The sequence below is a fragment of the Calidris pugnax genome, unplaced genomic scaffold (assembly GCF_001431845.1).
Source record: "Calidris pugnax isolate Ruff unplaced genomic scaffold, ASM143184v1 scaffold102, whole genome shotgun sequence".
NCBI classification, from domain to species: domain Eukaryota; kingdom Metazoa; phylum Chordata; class Aves; order Charadriiformes; family Scolopacidae; genus Calidris; species Calidris pugnax.
The window spans coordinates 5,844,963-5,861,370 of NW_015090846.1; the positions used below are offsets into that span (position 1 = coordinate 5,844,963).

The 16,408-nt window shown below is 60.1% G+C and overlaps 1 protein-coding gene across 1 annotated transcript in view; it reads right to left on the bottom strand.

Annotated features, from left to right (window-relative positions):
• Positions 1-865: 865 nt before the first annotated feature.
• Positions 866-16,408, bottom strand: part of NR5A1 (nuclear receptor subfamily 5 group A member 1) — an 18,997-nt gene continuing 3,454 nt past the window's right edge. Inside the window, exons 3-6 of the mRNA XM_014942744.1 lie at positions 12,782-13,422; positions 6,147-6,266; positions 5,489-5,636; positions 866-1,291 (exon numbers count right to left, since the gene is read on the bottom strand). Coding sequence (XP_014798230.1) covers positions 1,044-1,291; positions 5,489-5,636; positions 6,147-6,266; positions 12,782-13,422 — 1,157 coding nt within the window. The 3' untranslated portion in view covers positions 866-1,043. The remainder of the gene's footprint in view (positions 1,292-5,488; positions 5,637-6,146; positions 6,267-12,781; positions 13,423-16,408) is intronic.

Consider the following 16,408-nt stretch of genomic DNA (forward strand, 5'->3'; position numbering starts at 1 on the left):
CTGGGGACACCATCCCAGGGCTCCCCGTCCTTGCACTTCAGGAACCAGCTTGGGTCACGGTGCTGATGCTGCCTGGGCACCATGACCTGCAAAGCTCTCCAGCCGCAGGGGTGTAGTGCTGGCACCAAGGGTGCAGTAGCAGGGCCATGGACCCAAAGTGTCCTGAGGACAGTCCCCTGCTCCTGGTACCAAATCCCTTGGAGCTTCTACAGCAAAGCTTTGACACGCCAGAGACGTGTTGACTGCAGACACCCGTGGGCTCCAGGCACAGTGGCTGCCCTGGGCTGCAAAGCCACGGCTGGTGCCTCCAGCACTGAGAAAACTAATCTCAGCTGAGGGGTAGCACCTCCTGTCCCTGCCTGCCCTCGCTTGGCCAGGGCAGCAGCGGGATGCAGAGCAGAGCAGGCAGCCACGCTGCGGGGAGCCAGGAGCAGGGACCCCGGTACACAAACCTTGGGGTCCTAGCATGGCTGCGTGGGGCTGACGGCTCCAGCCTCAGCCCTGGGGTTCTGCTTGGCTCTGCAGAAATCCTCTGCCTCCATGCTGGGGCCTGGCAACACCCCAAATGCCACAAAACCACAACCCGGCGGGGGGGGGGGTTCACCTCACCTCTCCCCTGCCCTGTGCATGCGGGGCCCTGAGACATGGGGCAGGGTTGGGGGAGGGATGGTAACGGTGGAGAAAGGGCTGGTGGGGGCAGCAGGAGAGGAGCATCAATAGGAGAAAAGCCAGGACAGGCTTTGCCCTTCCTTTGTGCCGCAGAGCTGGGTCGGGCAGGCAATAGCTCGAGCACCGTGTGTGCAGAGGAGCCGAGGGGCAGCACTGGTGATGGGGCAGTGCGGCCACCGAGCCCAGGGCCCCGCAGCCACCAGCCGTCCTTACTGTGTATTAAAATAAACCATCTGGGACTGTTCCAATAGTACGGGTCAAACAGCATCACTGAGACGGGGGGGTGGAGGGGTGGCGCTGGCCCCCCAGCCCCAGGCACGCGTCCTGCCCCCGCCACCCCGCTGGCAGCACCGGGTCTGTGCGGGCGGCCGCGCTCAAGTCCGCTTGGCGTGCAGCATCTCGATGAGGAGGTTGTTGCAGGGCACCTCCCCGCTCAGGTGCTTGTGGTAGAGGTACTCCTCCGCCTGCATGCTCAGCGCCCGGACCTCCGCCAGCCGCAGCAGCAGCTGGCGAAACTTGTCCGTGGAGTGGGGGTAGTGGCAGACCGTGTACTCCAGCAGCGCCGCGTTGGCCTTCTCCTGAGCGTCCTTCGCCAGCGTGTGGTTCTCCAGGTACTTCACATCTGCAAGGGAGGAGGGAGGAGGGTGATACGGTGCTAAACCCGTGTGTCTGCCCCATCTGTGCTGTGCCAGGAGGGACCCACACTCCTGTGTCAATGGCCCTCATGCACAAAAACACAGTGCAGAGGGGTTCTGTGCCCCATCCCTGCCCGGCCACGGGCTCCTCATCCCAGCTCTGCCTCCCATGCTGAAGACGGACACCCAAACTCTGGGGCAGCAGGAGGGCTGGTGCCCCCCTGCCCTCACCACCCAGGAAACTACAAAGGCAAAACGAGTTCCCAGCTGTGCCCACACACAGGGAGCTGCTGCCAACAGCCCCCTTTAATTCCCGAAGGTCGAGGAAGCGGCTGCATTAATTCCTTGATAAACCTGGTCTTTCCAATGTGGCAACCGGGCTCCCCAGCCTGGAAACCCTAATCCTCCGAGCCTCACCAGGGCCAAAGCAGCTCCCCAGTAATCCCACTGCTGGGTCTGGGTGGGGAAGTGGCACAGCAGGCAGTGGCACCAAGGATCCTGCAGGGGCTGGTGCCAACATGGCATTGGCAGCACTCAAGCACTCAGCTGGGGCACCCACGGCCCCAGGGCAGAGATTGTCCCTGGGGATGCCTGGTCTGTAACTGCCACAGCAGGAGGGTGACTGCAGGGACAGCCCAGGCTGGTGGCTTGGGGTTTCTCCAGGACACCCGAGCTGGGATCTGCCCTCTAAGGATGCTGCCTCAGTGCTCAGGTTGCCACCAGCGCTCTGAGAAGGAAGCACTGATTTTTAATCTGTGCAATACGTCGTTAAACCAGCCCTGTGTGCAGATTTCAGTGCTTTAGGGGAACACTGCTGTGTGCCACCCTGTCAGCCAGCTACAGCCACACACAGCCACGGCATCTCACAGAATCACAGCATGATATGGGGTTGGAAGGGACCTCTGGAGATCACCCAGTCCAACCCCCTGCCAGAGCAGGGCCACCCAGAGCAGGTCCCACAGGAACGTGTCCAGGTGGGTTTGAATGTCTCCAGAGAAGGAGACTCCACCACCTCCCTGGGCAGCCTCTGCCAGGGCTCTGCCACCCTCACAGGAAAGAAGTTCCTCCTCATGCTTAGATGGAACTTATGTTCAAATTTGTGCCCATTCCCTCTAGTCCTGTCAACAAATCCCAGCACCGAGTCTGTTTGGGGCCAGTGGCTTTAGTGGATGTGCTGCAGGGCACGGAGGCACCCGGCAGCGCTGCGCTCGCTGCCCACAGCCAGCAGCCCTGATGCACAGCCAAATGCAGGTCTGCGTGGGAGCCAGGACACATCCCACCTGTGGGCTGGGAACGGGGAAATCTGGGCACGGGTTCTGGCCAAGGCGGCTGGGAATTTGGGGTTTATTTCTGGCAGAGCCTGGGGAGCGGAGGTGTAGCCGGGGGAGGGCCAGGGGGCCCCCGGGGAGATGCAGCCCCGGCCGTGCCCATGGCACAAAGTGCCGTGGGTCGTGCCAAGATGCACTTTATCAGATCACCCTTCCCTTTTCACTCCTGCGGCACATTTGCTCCCATTGTGGCTGCCTCCCTTCTACCCGGGTTGTTGTTATGAAATCTCTTTATCTGCATAAGGTTATTGTGCATGTCATTAAAAAAAAAAGAATTTATATTGATAAATGTCAAATCTATCCCCTGAGTTGGCTCAACAATAGCTAGTTCTACTCGATGAACTCACCTGGTTCTCTGAAAGACCCTATTCACTGTTTAATTGAATATTTGAATAATCTTTTCATTCCTGCAAGGAATAAAGAATGTTGTCCAAATAACATTGACTCACTTCATTTAGAGACACTGCAGCAGTTGCAAAGACTGTCCTGTGACAAAGCCTCCCATCACACATACAGATATGCCTGGGATTATTTCTATGCCCTCAAGTGTTCTTCCTATTCACAGCTCCTTTTGTTTGGGAGAAGCTGCTGATAAATTGCAAACGCTTAAGGGAATGTGGGCTATAAAAGCCTCTCTTCCTCCCCTCCCCAAGAGTAGCTGCTTCATGAATGTAAGTCATGAAATCGAATGATAGGTCAATCCATTAAGGCTCTATTAAGCCCTTCTGTAGAACAAAGCTAACCTGTGCCGTCCTCATAAATATTGCTATTTTGAGAAGCCCTAATTTTAATTAAATCTCTTTACCTGCTCAGGAGAGAAATCTATTTAGAACTCAAATGGCAGCTCTTGTGAGCGGGGCTTGGCTTTGATTGTGCTGTGGCAGAGTGGTAAATGTGGAAATTCTCTTGTTAAAGGCAATTACATCCTGCACATAATACACAATCCCATCCTCTACAGCTGAGCCTGCGAAGGGCAAATTACTCCAAGTGAGCTCTGCAATATGGAGAGAAAAAGTTGGATTTGGGGCAAAATGATGTATGGGGAAATACAGCTCTCTGATTCCACGCCCTCCCTGAAAGCTGTTGCTCTGGGGAAGCGGAACCGCAGCCGCGATGGGCACGGTGGTGTGGGGCTGGGGGCTCCGGGGGGACGCTGCTCTTGCTGGCTGGGCTGGGGGCGGTGGGGGGACAGTCCTCACGGGTGCTAAGCCCACAGGGCAGCAGCTGGGGAAGGTCCCAGCTCCTTTATTTCCCAGCCCGGGCACTGTTTGTGCCACACCTTATCACTGCTTGAACAGCAAATTGTCATATCTAATTTCTCTGGATTTCAAAACAGCTCCAGAGGAACAGAAAGCTGCGGGAGGAGATGCTGCAGGTGCAGGAGGGGACGGCAGAGCAGACACCCGCCCTGCCCGGCCCCCCTGCCAGCGGGGACATCCACTGCAAACCTGAGTCAAACCGCCGTGTCCTTCAGACCGTACTGGCCCTGACCCCGTCCTCTGGGATGGGGGAGTGGGTTCCCTCTGCCTGCAGCGTGTCACTGCCCCCCACTTCACCCAGTAACCCAGTGGCAGTGCTGCTCCTGGAGCAGGCTGGCTCCTCAGTGACAGTGACATACAGTGATGCAGACTCTCCGTCAAGCACAAACTACCAAAACACACGGCAGTGCCCACACGGGGCAGAGAGCAGCTCATGGCCCAACTGGCAGGAGCCCCCTGGGGTGGGACATCATGGATGGAGAAGGGCAAGAACAGACTGAGGCACTGGGACAGGGTCAGGGATGGAGACAGGGTTGCCCCAAGCTGGCATCACCATCCCAGCTCGGGACCAGCACCCGGCCGCTGCAGGGACCCAAGCACAAGTTTCCCTGGGGAAATGCCAGCTCCCACTGGGCCCGGGTGTGTGCAATTAGCAGCGGCTGAGGAGGTGTGGGAAGGGAAGCAGCCGCGGTGGCAGAGGTGCGAGCCCAGAGCACGACAGCCAGCTGAGCCCCTCGCAGGCCCCGCCACCATCCTCGCGCTGGGAGGTGAGATCTCCCGCTGGGACGGGGCTGAGGGGAAGGTGTCAGCACCAGTAATGAAGGCAGCTGGACCCCCTGGGCTCCTCGTGGTGCTCGGCACCATCCACAGTTGCACCATCCCACAGAGGGCTGAGCGCTCCAGCGGGAATCCCATGGGCATCCCTGCCTCAGGGTGATGCCTTTGGGAAAGGAGGTGCATCCCTGCCCATGGTGGATGGGGAGATGCTCCCTGCGGGTGCAGTGGCACGGGCAGGGTGGGAGCGGGGCAGGCATGGGGCAGAGCCACTCTGCAGCCCCTGGCAGCAGCGCCCGCAGCTCCCGGGTATTTTGTCTGGGCGAGTGGGATGTTGTGAACCCGCCGCCTCGGCCCGACCGCAGGCTCCGGGGCTGAGCCTAATCGGCACGGGCCCTCTGACGCAAATCCCGGGAGATAGGGCTGTCCCCAGTCGCCGCCTCTGTCAACATGCCTGTTTTGCCCTGGCTCTATCAGCCGGTTGTTTCCCTGCCCGGTGAGATGGGTCAGTGACCAAAACAGGCTCCCCACAGCCACCGGGGAGACAATGTCACCAACGGCGGGGGGCAGAGCCCAGACCCACAGCAGGAGACGTTTCAGACCCCTTGGCGGGGCAGAGCAACCGGCAGGTCCTAGCCCTCGCTCCTGCCCCCTCATTAAAAGCCCCTTCGTCACCCACGGGCACAGCAGCCAGCACTGCCCGACCCTGGGCTGTGCATGGCCCCTCCAGCTGTGCTCCCACACCTGAGACCCCACAGCAGCATGGCCAGGACCCCCGAGCGTGGCCACCCCTCATCCCGGTGCCCCCCGCAGCGGTGCTCACCAAGGCTGAAGAGGATGAGGAACTTCAGGCAGACAAACTCCTGCCGGTCCACCTGGAGAGAGTGCAAGTGCAGGACGAGCTCCTGCGCCCGCAGCACCAGCGTGTTGAGGATGGAGCCAGCCTGGGCTGCGATGGTCGACATGTCCACCTGCAGGGACCAGGATGGTGTCAGCTGTGGTGGCCCCAGTCCCCCCAAACCCACTGCAGGCACCCCACACATGGCAGGAGCCAGGCACCAGCCCAGAGAACTGACTGAGAACTGGGGGTGTCAAAGCAAAGGCTGACGGGTGAAAAGGGAATCTGGTTTCTCCAGTGCTGCTTAAAAAAGAGAGGTGGGTGCTGACATTGCAGACACCTGCAGCTCCATAATCCACACCTGGGGCAGGATGAGGCCCCTTCCCACCTCCCGCCTCTGCAAGTACAGCTGTGGCTGTTGATCTTTCCATGAGAAACTTTTTTCTCTGATGGGATGGGGTGGTACTTTCTTCAGAAGCAGTCCCACAGCACAGCAAAAACCACCTGTCCACCCTGAGCCAAGTCGGCCACACTCGACCAGAAGTAGCACACAAATCACCCCTGGGACCCCCTCCAGCCCCACCACCCAGCCCCCACTGCCCCCTCCACAGCAGTCACCATGGTCTCCATGGCCAGCACTCACCTCCTGGCCGGTGACGAGCAGCACGCTGTGCTCCTTGCTGTGCTGCAGCTGCCGGTAGACATGGTCGAACACCAGCAGCTCGCTCCAGCAGTTCTGCAGCAGCTTCATCTGGTCGCCCACCTGAAACACAGCCAGAGCAGCTTTGAAGCATCTCAGCATGTTTCAGCGGCACTTGCTGGCTGCCATCAGCACGGGTTTTCCCCCACCAGGCACAACCTCCCCGAACCGCACACAACTCTTTAACAAAATGTCTGCTGGCCACGTCCCCAGGCAGGAGGGAACGTGTGGTGGCTGCACAAAAGCCCTGTGTCTCCGGGCGGCCCCTCTGGATGCTTTAGAATTGAAGAAGTCGGTACCCAGTGTCGCCTCCCTGCCCGGGACGGCAGGTTTTGGCGGGGGGGGCACAGAGCTGCAGGGGAGGTCCTGGCTGTGGGGCATCACCGTGTCCTGCAGCTGCCAGGTCATCCTCTGCCCACGCACCAACACGCGTGTGATCACATGCACATTTGCACATGTGCTGGTGTGTAGGTACAGGCACAGGTACAGGTGTCCACAGCTACGCTTTCAACGAAATGCCTGCGACTGTGTGTAAGAAGCTCAGCCCAGGACACAGCCTGCAAGGACCCACACAGGTCTGTTGGGAACACGGGTGGGCTGCAGGCAGTGATGGGCAGAACAAGCTGCCAGAGCTCGTCCCCTCATCATTGGCTTCATCCCCTCAGCACCGCTCTCCACAGGACCCCAACTCCTTTCTGCAAAGGGCTGAACCCCCCGTCCCCTGCTTGGACCCCCCCCTCTCCTGCAGGGCTGGTGTGGGCAAAGGGCCGGGGGTTACCAGTGATACCTCCCTGCAGAGCAAATTCAGCGCCAGCAGAAGAGCTCTGCAGTGCCATTGTGCTCCCTGCCTTTAATAGAAGGAAGACAGATGCAGTATCACAGGACTGGATAATACCCTCGTTTTGCTGAAGAGGCTGCAATAAACCAGTGCTGGGAGATTGCAAAAGGAATAGAAGTCAGATGAGAAAGAGCTTTATGGTCTCGGAGCCCGGCACTCCCCGCGAGCCGCCGGGATTTGTTTCTCAAGTGCAGTGGGTGGTCAGAGCCGGACGCGCGGCAGCGCGGGGAGGGAGATGCAGAGCTGAAGGCAGCGACTGCAGCGCCTGCTCCTGCCCAACGGTATGAAACCTGCCTGCAGAGAGGTGCCGTGGGGCTGCCAAGGCCGGGCTCACCACCACATCGCCCAAACCATTGAAGAAACCACGGTACATGGCCCAGCAGTACGGACCGTGGGCTTTCTGTTCAGCTGCTGAACAAAGAACTGGGGAAAAGCTCATTCAGCACCAAAACAAAATGGAAATTTTCTGTATTCGTGTTGACCTCTGCCCCAAGGCAAGTGGCTGGTTGTACCCATGGCCAGCCCTCGCAGGGAGCTGGGGTCCGGCCCTGGCAGCGTGCTGCCAGCCCAGCCACATGCTCCTGACAGTGCCGAGCTCCTCCGCTCCGCTGAATCACAGCGTTGTTTTGGAAGCTCCTTCCTGTGCCTCATTCCTGAGCAGGACGAGCTCCAGAAGGGACAGACTGAAGGCTTTGCCCTGAAAATGGTTTTTAAAAATTCAGCTTTTCCAAAAGGAAGCATTTCAGCTGTTTCAAAATCTTTTCTTCCTTTAAAAATTACTAACCAGCTTCTCCCAAACTCTGCAGGTGGGTTCAGCTCCCTCGGCAGAGAATCTCCCTGCATCCCCTCAGCAGCACATCCCTCTCCTGCCCCCATGCACTGATGTTCCGCAGCTTTTCCTGGGAGCATCTCACCCAGGATCCCCGTGGCCATGGCATGGTGGGGACATGGTTGGGAGCGTGATGGGGTGGGCTGGGAGCTCTGGGGGCTGCCCAGGGCTCAGGGACACCTCCAGGGACCCCAGCCCTGCCTGCACCCCAGCACCAGGCTGGGTGTCCCCATGCTGTGGTGGCAGCGGGTATCCCCCCGTGGCCCTGCTCCAGCCGTGCAGCTCTTCTGCAAGGGGGTCCTGGCTGGAGACCACCTCCCCTGTGCCCAGGGCCAGCCTGGCCCCCAGGAGGAGAGGGCTGCTAATGGACGGCCACTCAGAGTCAATCAATCCTCCCAGCGAGGCAGCACGCACGCACTCCCGCCTTTAAAAGTTAAGCAAAGGATCTTCCTCTTTTAATGTCAAGGCTTTTCAACGGAGTGCTTTATCAAGGACCTGATGCAAGCTGTCTTTAAGAGGCGATTTTTTTTTCATTTAATTTTTTTTTAAAGCAAGCATTTAACCCATTCACAAAACACGCAGCGAAATGCTCCCCGTGGAGGGAGAGCACTCTGCTGCCCAGCCGCCGAGAGCGCCTTGCTGCTGGAGGGCTGTGACCCACGGAAAAATGCATTTCCCTGAGGCAAATGGGCTGGGACCGAGGGCCGGAGGGGAGGCAGGGTGTGCGGAGGCATGGAGGGTGCTGCCTGGGCAGGGGCTGCAGGACCTGCATGTGGATGTAGTTTTAAACGTCCTGCAACCCTCCCTGTGGGTTCGTAGGCACGAGGGGAGGAAGCCCCTGGAAGTGTTGGGGGCTCCCCAAAATGTGCCTGGGCCACCCCAGCACCCCAAAGCCAAACCCCCATGGGGATGGCACAGCCTTGCTGCGCTTGCTGGTCCAGGGCATCCCTCACCTTGGGTACCACCATCTGCCCTCGAGCATCTCAGCAGCAAGGTGACCCACCAGCAACCCCACTTTGCTGGGAAGCCCTGAGCGGGTCCCAGGACATCCATCTCCAGCCTCTCCCCACCTGGTTTCAGCCCACCATGGGCACAAGGAGCTCTTGGATGCTCCCGACCTGCCTTTGCCCCAGGGATGCTCTCGGGTCTCCTCCCAGATCACTGGTGCAGGATTTGGCCCAGCAGGTCCCACGGGGGTGCACAGCCCACGCCAGCGCCCCGAGCCACAGCCCGGGCAATTACTGGGTGTGAGCAGGACCCGTCACCTTGGCTACTGAGAAGTGCAAAAGTGGATAACCATCCACCAGCCACCCGCAATCAAAACCCCACACAAGCCTAAGGTGTTAATGGTCAATGCAGGTCCCCATCCTCCTGCCCAGATACCACCGCAATGGGCATCTTAAAGAAAAAAAAAATGACCAAAACCTGTGTGGTAGGGCCAGGATCCCATCATGTCCCTGCTGGCAGAGCACACTGCTGTGTCCACGCTACCAGTTTCTGCTGGTGCTCACAGGCATCTGGCTGCAGGGCTGTGTGAGCATCGTGGCTCTGTGTGTGCCTCGGGAGCGAGGGCAGGGCTGGGACGCGGCAGCCAGGGAAAGCCGTCACTTTTCCCCCAGTGCATCGCATGCTAAACATTGCTGCAGCATCCACGACCAGAAGGAGATTTTAAATCTGCCAAAAACGCTCTGGCTGTTGGCCAGGAGATGGGGTCAGGCTGACCCATGCATACTAGAGGCAGAGAAGCAACTGACTACAAATGGGCTCCGTTGTGGCTCCGAGATCTCCAGCGAGAAGCCAGGGAGAGCAGCCCAGCAGAGAGACCCACAGGAACCCCTCGGTCCGTGGGAATGGTGTGCCCTCGCGTGTGTGTCCCCACCACCACTGGTGCTTGCCCATGGAAGGGAGGGTGGTTTGCCCCAGCCCCACGGGGAGAAGGGACTGAGGAGGGGACCAGCATCAACCCACCTCCCCACAGTCGCGCCGTGCCGCTCCATCAGCAGCAGGGACCCGCCGCACACCCAGCCCAGCCCGGCCTTCAGGCTGAAACCACGGCAATTTGTTTAGCATTCCTGGCTGCTCATCCCAATCTAAAGGTCACTGCACCCCTGTGTGCACGATATTTATATGTACGTGTGGCAGTAACACCTATATAAACCAGGCTGTGCAAGATAAGTATATACAAACCAAACCGAACCCAGACACAAAGTGAGTGTGCAAGTGTGCGTGTGTATGCACATCTCTCTGTCTGTCTCTCTCCATATATATATAAAAAAATTACATCTGAAAGGACAAAGTTGCCTGAGACTCACGACCCAACAAAATATATTTCACCCCCGGCCCATATTTTTCTTCCTGAAGAGATGCTGCAAATCTTCCCTCAGTCCTGACACATCTCATCTAGACTCAGTTAAAGTTCGTATTTATGGGCGTCAGCGCTGACCTCTTCCACCTCCGCCCGCGCGGCCTCGCGCCGCGGCTGCCTGGCCGGCCCTCGATAAACAAGTGGGCCCCCAAATCCCTCTCTGCCGCGCGGCATTATTAGTCTTGCCTCCGAAGGCCAGCGCAGTCCGTAATTCTCTGTCTGGTGACACGAGATGAACGCCGCGACATCAGTCTCCCCGGCGGATTGGCATGGGGACCCTCGTTTGTCAGTGGCAGACTGACAGAATTACTGGCCCTTAAATGAAACGATATATCTGGGAAGTTAAATCTGTTTTCAATCTGACTGCCCCGCGCCTGCGGGCGGACGTGGCGTGTGAGCCGATGTCAAGAGGCCATTAGCCCACCTCCCCCCCGCTTCCCCAGCCGCAGCCGCGGAGCCGGGGGGGCTCTCCCCGGGGGCCCCCACCCCAGCAGGAGGAGATGGCAAAGGGCTGGTTTGCCGCTGGCCCTCGCTGGGCTGCTAGTGTGGGACTGGGACTGGGAACAGGGACGGGAGTGGGAATGGTAGCAGCCCCAGCACAACGCTCCTCCAGCCTGGACCCTCGGGCGACAGCCCTTCCCCGCTGCTGATGGAGGCTGTCACCTTCGTGCAGCCGTTCCCAGGGGACGGAGGTGGCAGCCAGCATCCCCTGCTCCCAGGAGCCCTGAGCACCCAGCAGGGCCTGCCTGCGTGGTGGCATCGATCTGTGAGAGCGTGATTTTACTCCCTGCTAGTGGGCTTTAGGGTAAAGCCATAAACTCTGCACTAGCGGGAGTTCATTTACCACCCCAGCAGCTGTTGGCTTTTATGCGCCGGCAGGAGCAGGAAGGGGGTTTCAGGAGCCACAGTCCTTCTTCCACTTCCCAAAGGCTTCTCTCCACATGCCCAAGGAAAAGCCACCGCCCCGGCACCGTCCCAAGGGGCGACACGCACAGAGGGACCCGGGCACCACAGCCCCGTGCCAGGGGCTCAGGGGGAGCCAAGGCCAGTGACAACCAGCCTTTCTCACGCTCCCTCTGGAGTCAGGGTGGGACACGGTGTCCTGCGGTCCCTGCCCCTGTGAGATGCTGGAAATCTGCCCCGAGCTCCTGCACGGGCAAAGGCAAAAGGCACAAGGCGCCGGAGTGTCCGTGATGGACCCAGCCGAGCTCCCGTCCCTGGGGCACGATGTCCCATGAACTGGGCACGACAGGGGACGTGCCCCGCTCCCGGCAAGGTGCCAGTGGCCCTGCCCAGGTGAGACCTCTCCCTCTGCTGTCCCCCCCAGAGCCTCGCCGGAGGAGGAGCGCCCACCGACGCGGATTCACATGGAAACAGCCTATTTTGGTGGCGCAATCAGGCTGACAATGGAGTTACAAGGCTACACAGCAATGCAGCCGGGAGCTGAATTTACACTGTTTATAATATCTCCTGCAAAACAACAACCACCCTGTTCCCAAAATCCAGGCTGGACACTGATATGATTGAAACGAGCCCAACCCACCCCCACAATGCTGTTTCCTGACACTGTTCTGGCAGCGAGGGGCTATTTTGAGCCGCGAGGCTCTGCCACACTCAGCCCCATGGCACCCTGCGGGGAGGGCACGGGGAAGAGCCTGGCCCTGTCCTGGGCACAGTCCCCACGGCACTGTGGGAGGACAGTGATTTTGGGCAGAGCAAGTAGCTCAGCCTCACACTCAGAGCATGGGAAGGTACCTGGGTCTCCTGCTGCCCCAGGACATGACTCTCTGGGTTTTGGCCACGTTGCAAAATTTTGTCTCCCATTTATGCACTGGCTTGGGATCTTAGATCAGCCCAGGAGATGAAGAGAGAATGTCTGAAAGCTTGGCAAGGCTTGCAGGAAGGCAGAAGCTGTCCCACCCCTGCTAATCCACCCGTTGGCCCCAGTAAATGTCTGGGGGGATTTGCTAGGTGGGGTGGCCCAGGAGGACAGGGGCAGCACCATGTCCCCCAGCCCGGCACGCTCATGGGCTGCTGGCAGCAGAAGCAGGTCCAGAGAGGGCTTGGTGATGTCCCCTGCCCCGGCCAGCCCTGCCCTGGCTGCCTGGTGCTAATAGGCACCCACCTGACAGCATCGATTTTCCTCCTAAAGGCGGAGGAGAGAATTGTCTCAACTATAATTCCTCAACGTTGCATTTTTCAATTATATCTTGAGCTTGACACTGCAGTCACTCTGCCAGCGATTGCCTCCACACCTGCCCCCGCCGTGATGAATCTGAAATCATTAGCCCCACAGCGACAGCAGGAATCACTCTGGCAATACAGCCAGGCCCGGTGCCTCCAGCCCTGCCGTGTGGGGAGCCGGGAGCGGGACGGGGACACACCAGCACATCTGGTAGCCCTGGGCTCATCCCCACCCCTCACGGCATTTTAGCTCCGATCCTACCCATGGCAACATCCCATTCTCATAGTGTTTCAGCCCAAATTCTACCTGCCTCCCTCCACCCGCCCAGTGCAGCATCCTTCCCCCTCGCCCAGGCTCCTACCTCCAGCTCCTTGAAGAAGATGCAGCTCCGTGCCCACTCCACGATGGAGAAGAGGGTCTGGTCAGCCATCTTGCACATGAGGCCGAAGGTGCTGAGCTTCTCGTGCCGGCCTTTGCCTTGCTCCTGCTGCAGGCAGGCCAGTATCCGCGCCTTCACCTGGGCCTCGTCGGGCTCCAGCTGCAGCAGCTTCAGGATGACCTCGGGGATGTCCGGGGGGGAGCTGCTGGGGTAGGTCTCTGGGTAGACATAGGCGGGCACGGACTCGTGTGTGTTTGTGTAGTGGTCCGGGTACTCGGACTTGATGGTGCGGTTGGGGAAGGAGGGGTAGTGGTAGCCGGCGAGCGGCGCGTGGCTGGGCACAGTCATTCCCAGGGAGGGCGTCCCGTAGGGGCTGCGCTCGTAGTCGACGGGCGTCAGGGCGGCGGGGTTGGGCGGCAAGGTCTTGGACATGGTGTGGATGCTGTGGATGGTGGAGGACAGGCTGTAGTCGTTCTGCACCGGGGACATGATCTGAGGCACGGTCTCCAGCTTGAAGCCGTTGGCACGGATCAGAGCTTTCTTCTGCTGCTTTAAGGCACGGTCCCGCTTGTACATGGGTCCAAACTTGTTCCTCCCGCCGCGCATCCGGTCTGCACGCACGGCTGGGGGCAGAGAGGGCAGGGGCTGCAGTGAACCCACACGGGGGACACCAGCACCTCCCTATGGCATGGAGAAAGTGAAGGGAGGGGCAGATTTGGTGGCTGAACAGGGCTGGGAGACACTGGGGAGACCTTCCCAGAAAGCCACCAGCAGGACTGTGGCCCTCCCAGCCCAGCCGTGCACACCAGGGACGTGACATGGCAGGTTCAGGTGCCTGGCCCTGGCTCTTGCCTTCCTGGTGTAACCCCCAGAGCATCTAGGAATTGCAGGAAAGGAGGAGACTGTCGGCTTTAACTACAAAATGGGGTGGGAGATAAAGCAGCTTGCCTCCTTCATGGGTTGGGGGCACAGCCCAGAAAGCCTGGGCAGGTGAGGGTCTTGACACTCACTTTTATTTTTACAACCCCTGACTCTGCACCACCCTGGGATTTCCTTGTTTCTGCAGAGCCTGGGACCCCACAGCCCCCTCAGGACCCTGCTTTGCCAACAGCCTGGCTGCACAGGCTTCTTTTCTGCAAATCTCTGCCCCTCTTATGGGCAGCAGAGCTGGCAGCCCCAGCCGGGCACACTGCACCCCTCAGCAGGGCTGTGCCCGCTTTTGGGCAGGGGGCTGCCTGTCCCTGCTGAGTATCAGCTGTGGCCGAGGGGCTCTGCCGGAGCATCCCGCTGCTGGAATCTCTCTGTCGGCCCCATCGCCATCTCCCAGCTGTAGCAAAGCCAATGTTCTCTCTGAACCCCCAAAGAAACCCAAGAATGTGTCAGAGCACGAGGGAGCAGGTGCTTCTCTGCAGTGTGAGCTCGTCCCTCCCCACCGCCCTGCGCTCCTCCCGGGGGCTGCTGCCCCGGCTCACCCTTGGAAGAGCCCCAGCTTGCTGGAAGCTCGGAGCTGGGAGCTGGCCGGCAGTGCAGAGGGATGGAGGAGAGCGCACCAGCGAGCACAGCCCGCAGACTTAGCATCAAAGGGGAAAAAAAAGCCCTCTGCTAGTTTTCGTCCCCACTGACAGCAGGCAGGTCTTGCTTTTGTGTCTCAGCTGTTACCTCTGCCTCTCTTCTGCCTACTTATCCCTGAGCCGCTGAAAGCACAGCCAGCCCCCCCCCAGAGAGCCAGGCCACCTCCCAGGCTCTCCTCAGGCAGGCTGGAAACTCAGGAGCATCGGCCGGGAGCAGCAGCATTTCCAGAGCAAGCAGGAATGTGCTCCCAGGGGAGCCGCCCTGAGCTTCCTCCCTCCTTCTGTATTCATGAAAACAGCATCTGATGGGGAGCAGGGCGGCCAGAGGCATCTCTGAGGCAGGGGGTGCTGTGTCCCCCGCCCCCCCCCAGCACCTGGAAGCCTTCCCGCACACTTTGGGGCAACAGACATCTGCCCCGGGGCAGTTCCTAACTTCGGGGGTACAGGGGAGATGGCTGCAGTGAGCATGGGTGGGTACCCCCACCGGGACCCCCCATGGGCAGACCTCCCCCCCTGCAGCCTGAGCGGGTGCCAGCAGCTCTGGAGTCCGCGACCACACACCCCAGCAAAGCCAGGGCACACCGAGACCCCAAACCTCCCACCCACTCGAAGCAGTGCATTTCCACTGCCCAAGGCCGGGCTCAGCGATGCCCAGGGGTTGCATCTCAAGCAGATCCCCACGACCCTGGGCACAGGCAGGGACCCCACTGATGCTGCCTGCACCCCCCACACCCAGCGAGAGGGGCTCCCAGCCCAGTCTCACAAATCCTCTGCAGGCGACCGCTAGGACACCTCCTTCCCTCTCCCGGCAGGAACACAAAGGGAGAAGAGGCCTTTTAATTCCCTCCCGCTCCGCTTTTCCTGCCGTTTCTGCCTCACTTGGGGTTGGGAACAAGTTGCCATTTGTGTGTCCCAGCTGGCTGCTGGGAAGCAACCAACACACCCCGATCTCCGGGCTAAGGAGGCTCGAGTGGAGCCACCCAAGGGGCGCCTGTGCACCCAGAATCCCCCCAGCAAACCCATCTGCAGGCACCCCCAAGCCACACACCTGGGGTACAGCCAGCGACACGGCGGCAGGAGCGGGCTCCCAGCTCCCTCCATCTCACTTGCTTTTGCCCCCTGCGCAGACCCCCACCTGCCCCAGTGCCCCCTGATCTCTACCTGCCCTCGCCCACCTCTCCCTGCCCAGGGAGGGGCACAGGGGGTGCCCAGGGGGTGCCCGGGGGTGTGGGCAGGCTTGGGCCAGGGCTGTGCTGCTCTCCTCGGCCAGGCTTCGCTGCAGCATCCCTTCCAGCACTTTGAGGGGGGCCCCTGTCAGCACTTTGTCCCCCCAGTCAGCCATCTCAGCTCACTTTTGTCCTGCGGAGTTGCAGGCTCGCCTTCAAAGTGTCACCTCAGAGCCACAAAAGAGATGGTCCCACGGGAATATCACCCTCCTCTGGGTGTCCCCCCCATCCTCCCCCCTCCAAACTGCCCAGCTGCAGGACTCTGCTAAGGAGCAAACAGAAGGAAAATAAACAAAACCCCTGGCCGCTGCCCTCGTCGGCTATGGGACCAAATGAGCTCCATCGCGAGCCCAAACTGCTGAAAATGGCCAAAATGAGGCTGCTCCTGTCCCCTCCCAGCCACCCCAAGTGCTGCCCCTGCCTGCCTGCCCCCCAGACCCTGCCCAGTGCCCAAACTCTCCTGCGGCACCGGTCAAAACTGCCAGAGCAGTTGATCCGAGGCACCAGTAACTCCAGTCCAGGGAGGTGGGTGAAACTGGGATCTGTTGGGGCTGGAAGCCAGCCCACGCTGGGAGTTTTGCAGGGGCTGATTTTACAGCTCGATGTTGTGTCTCACTCCCGCGGCTCTGCCCGCAGGCTCTGTCCCCGCGGCTGGGGGCGAGCGGCCGCGGTGCCAGCACGGCCAGTACTTTGTGATTAACCCGCCCCCTGCCCTGCGCTGCGGGGCCAGCAGAGCCCTGTGCAGCGAGCCCAGCCCGGCCGGGGGGCTCAGCCCGGCCACTGCATCTGGCCTCTTTCATCTGCCCCAAAAT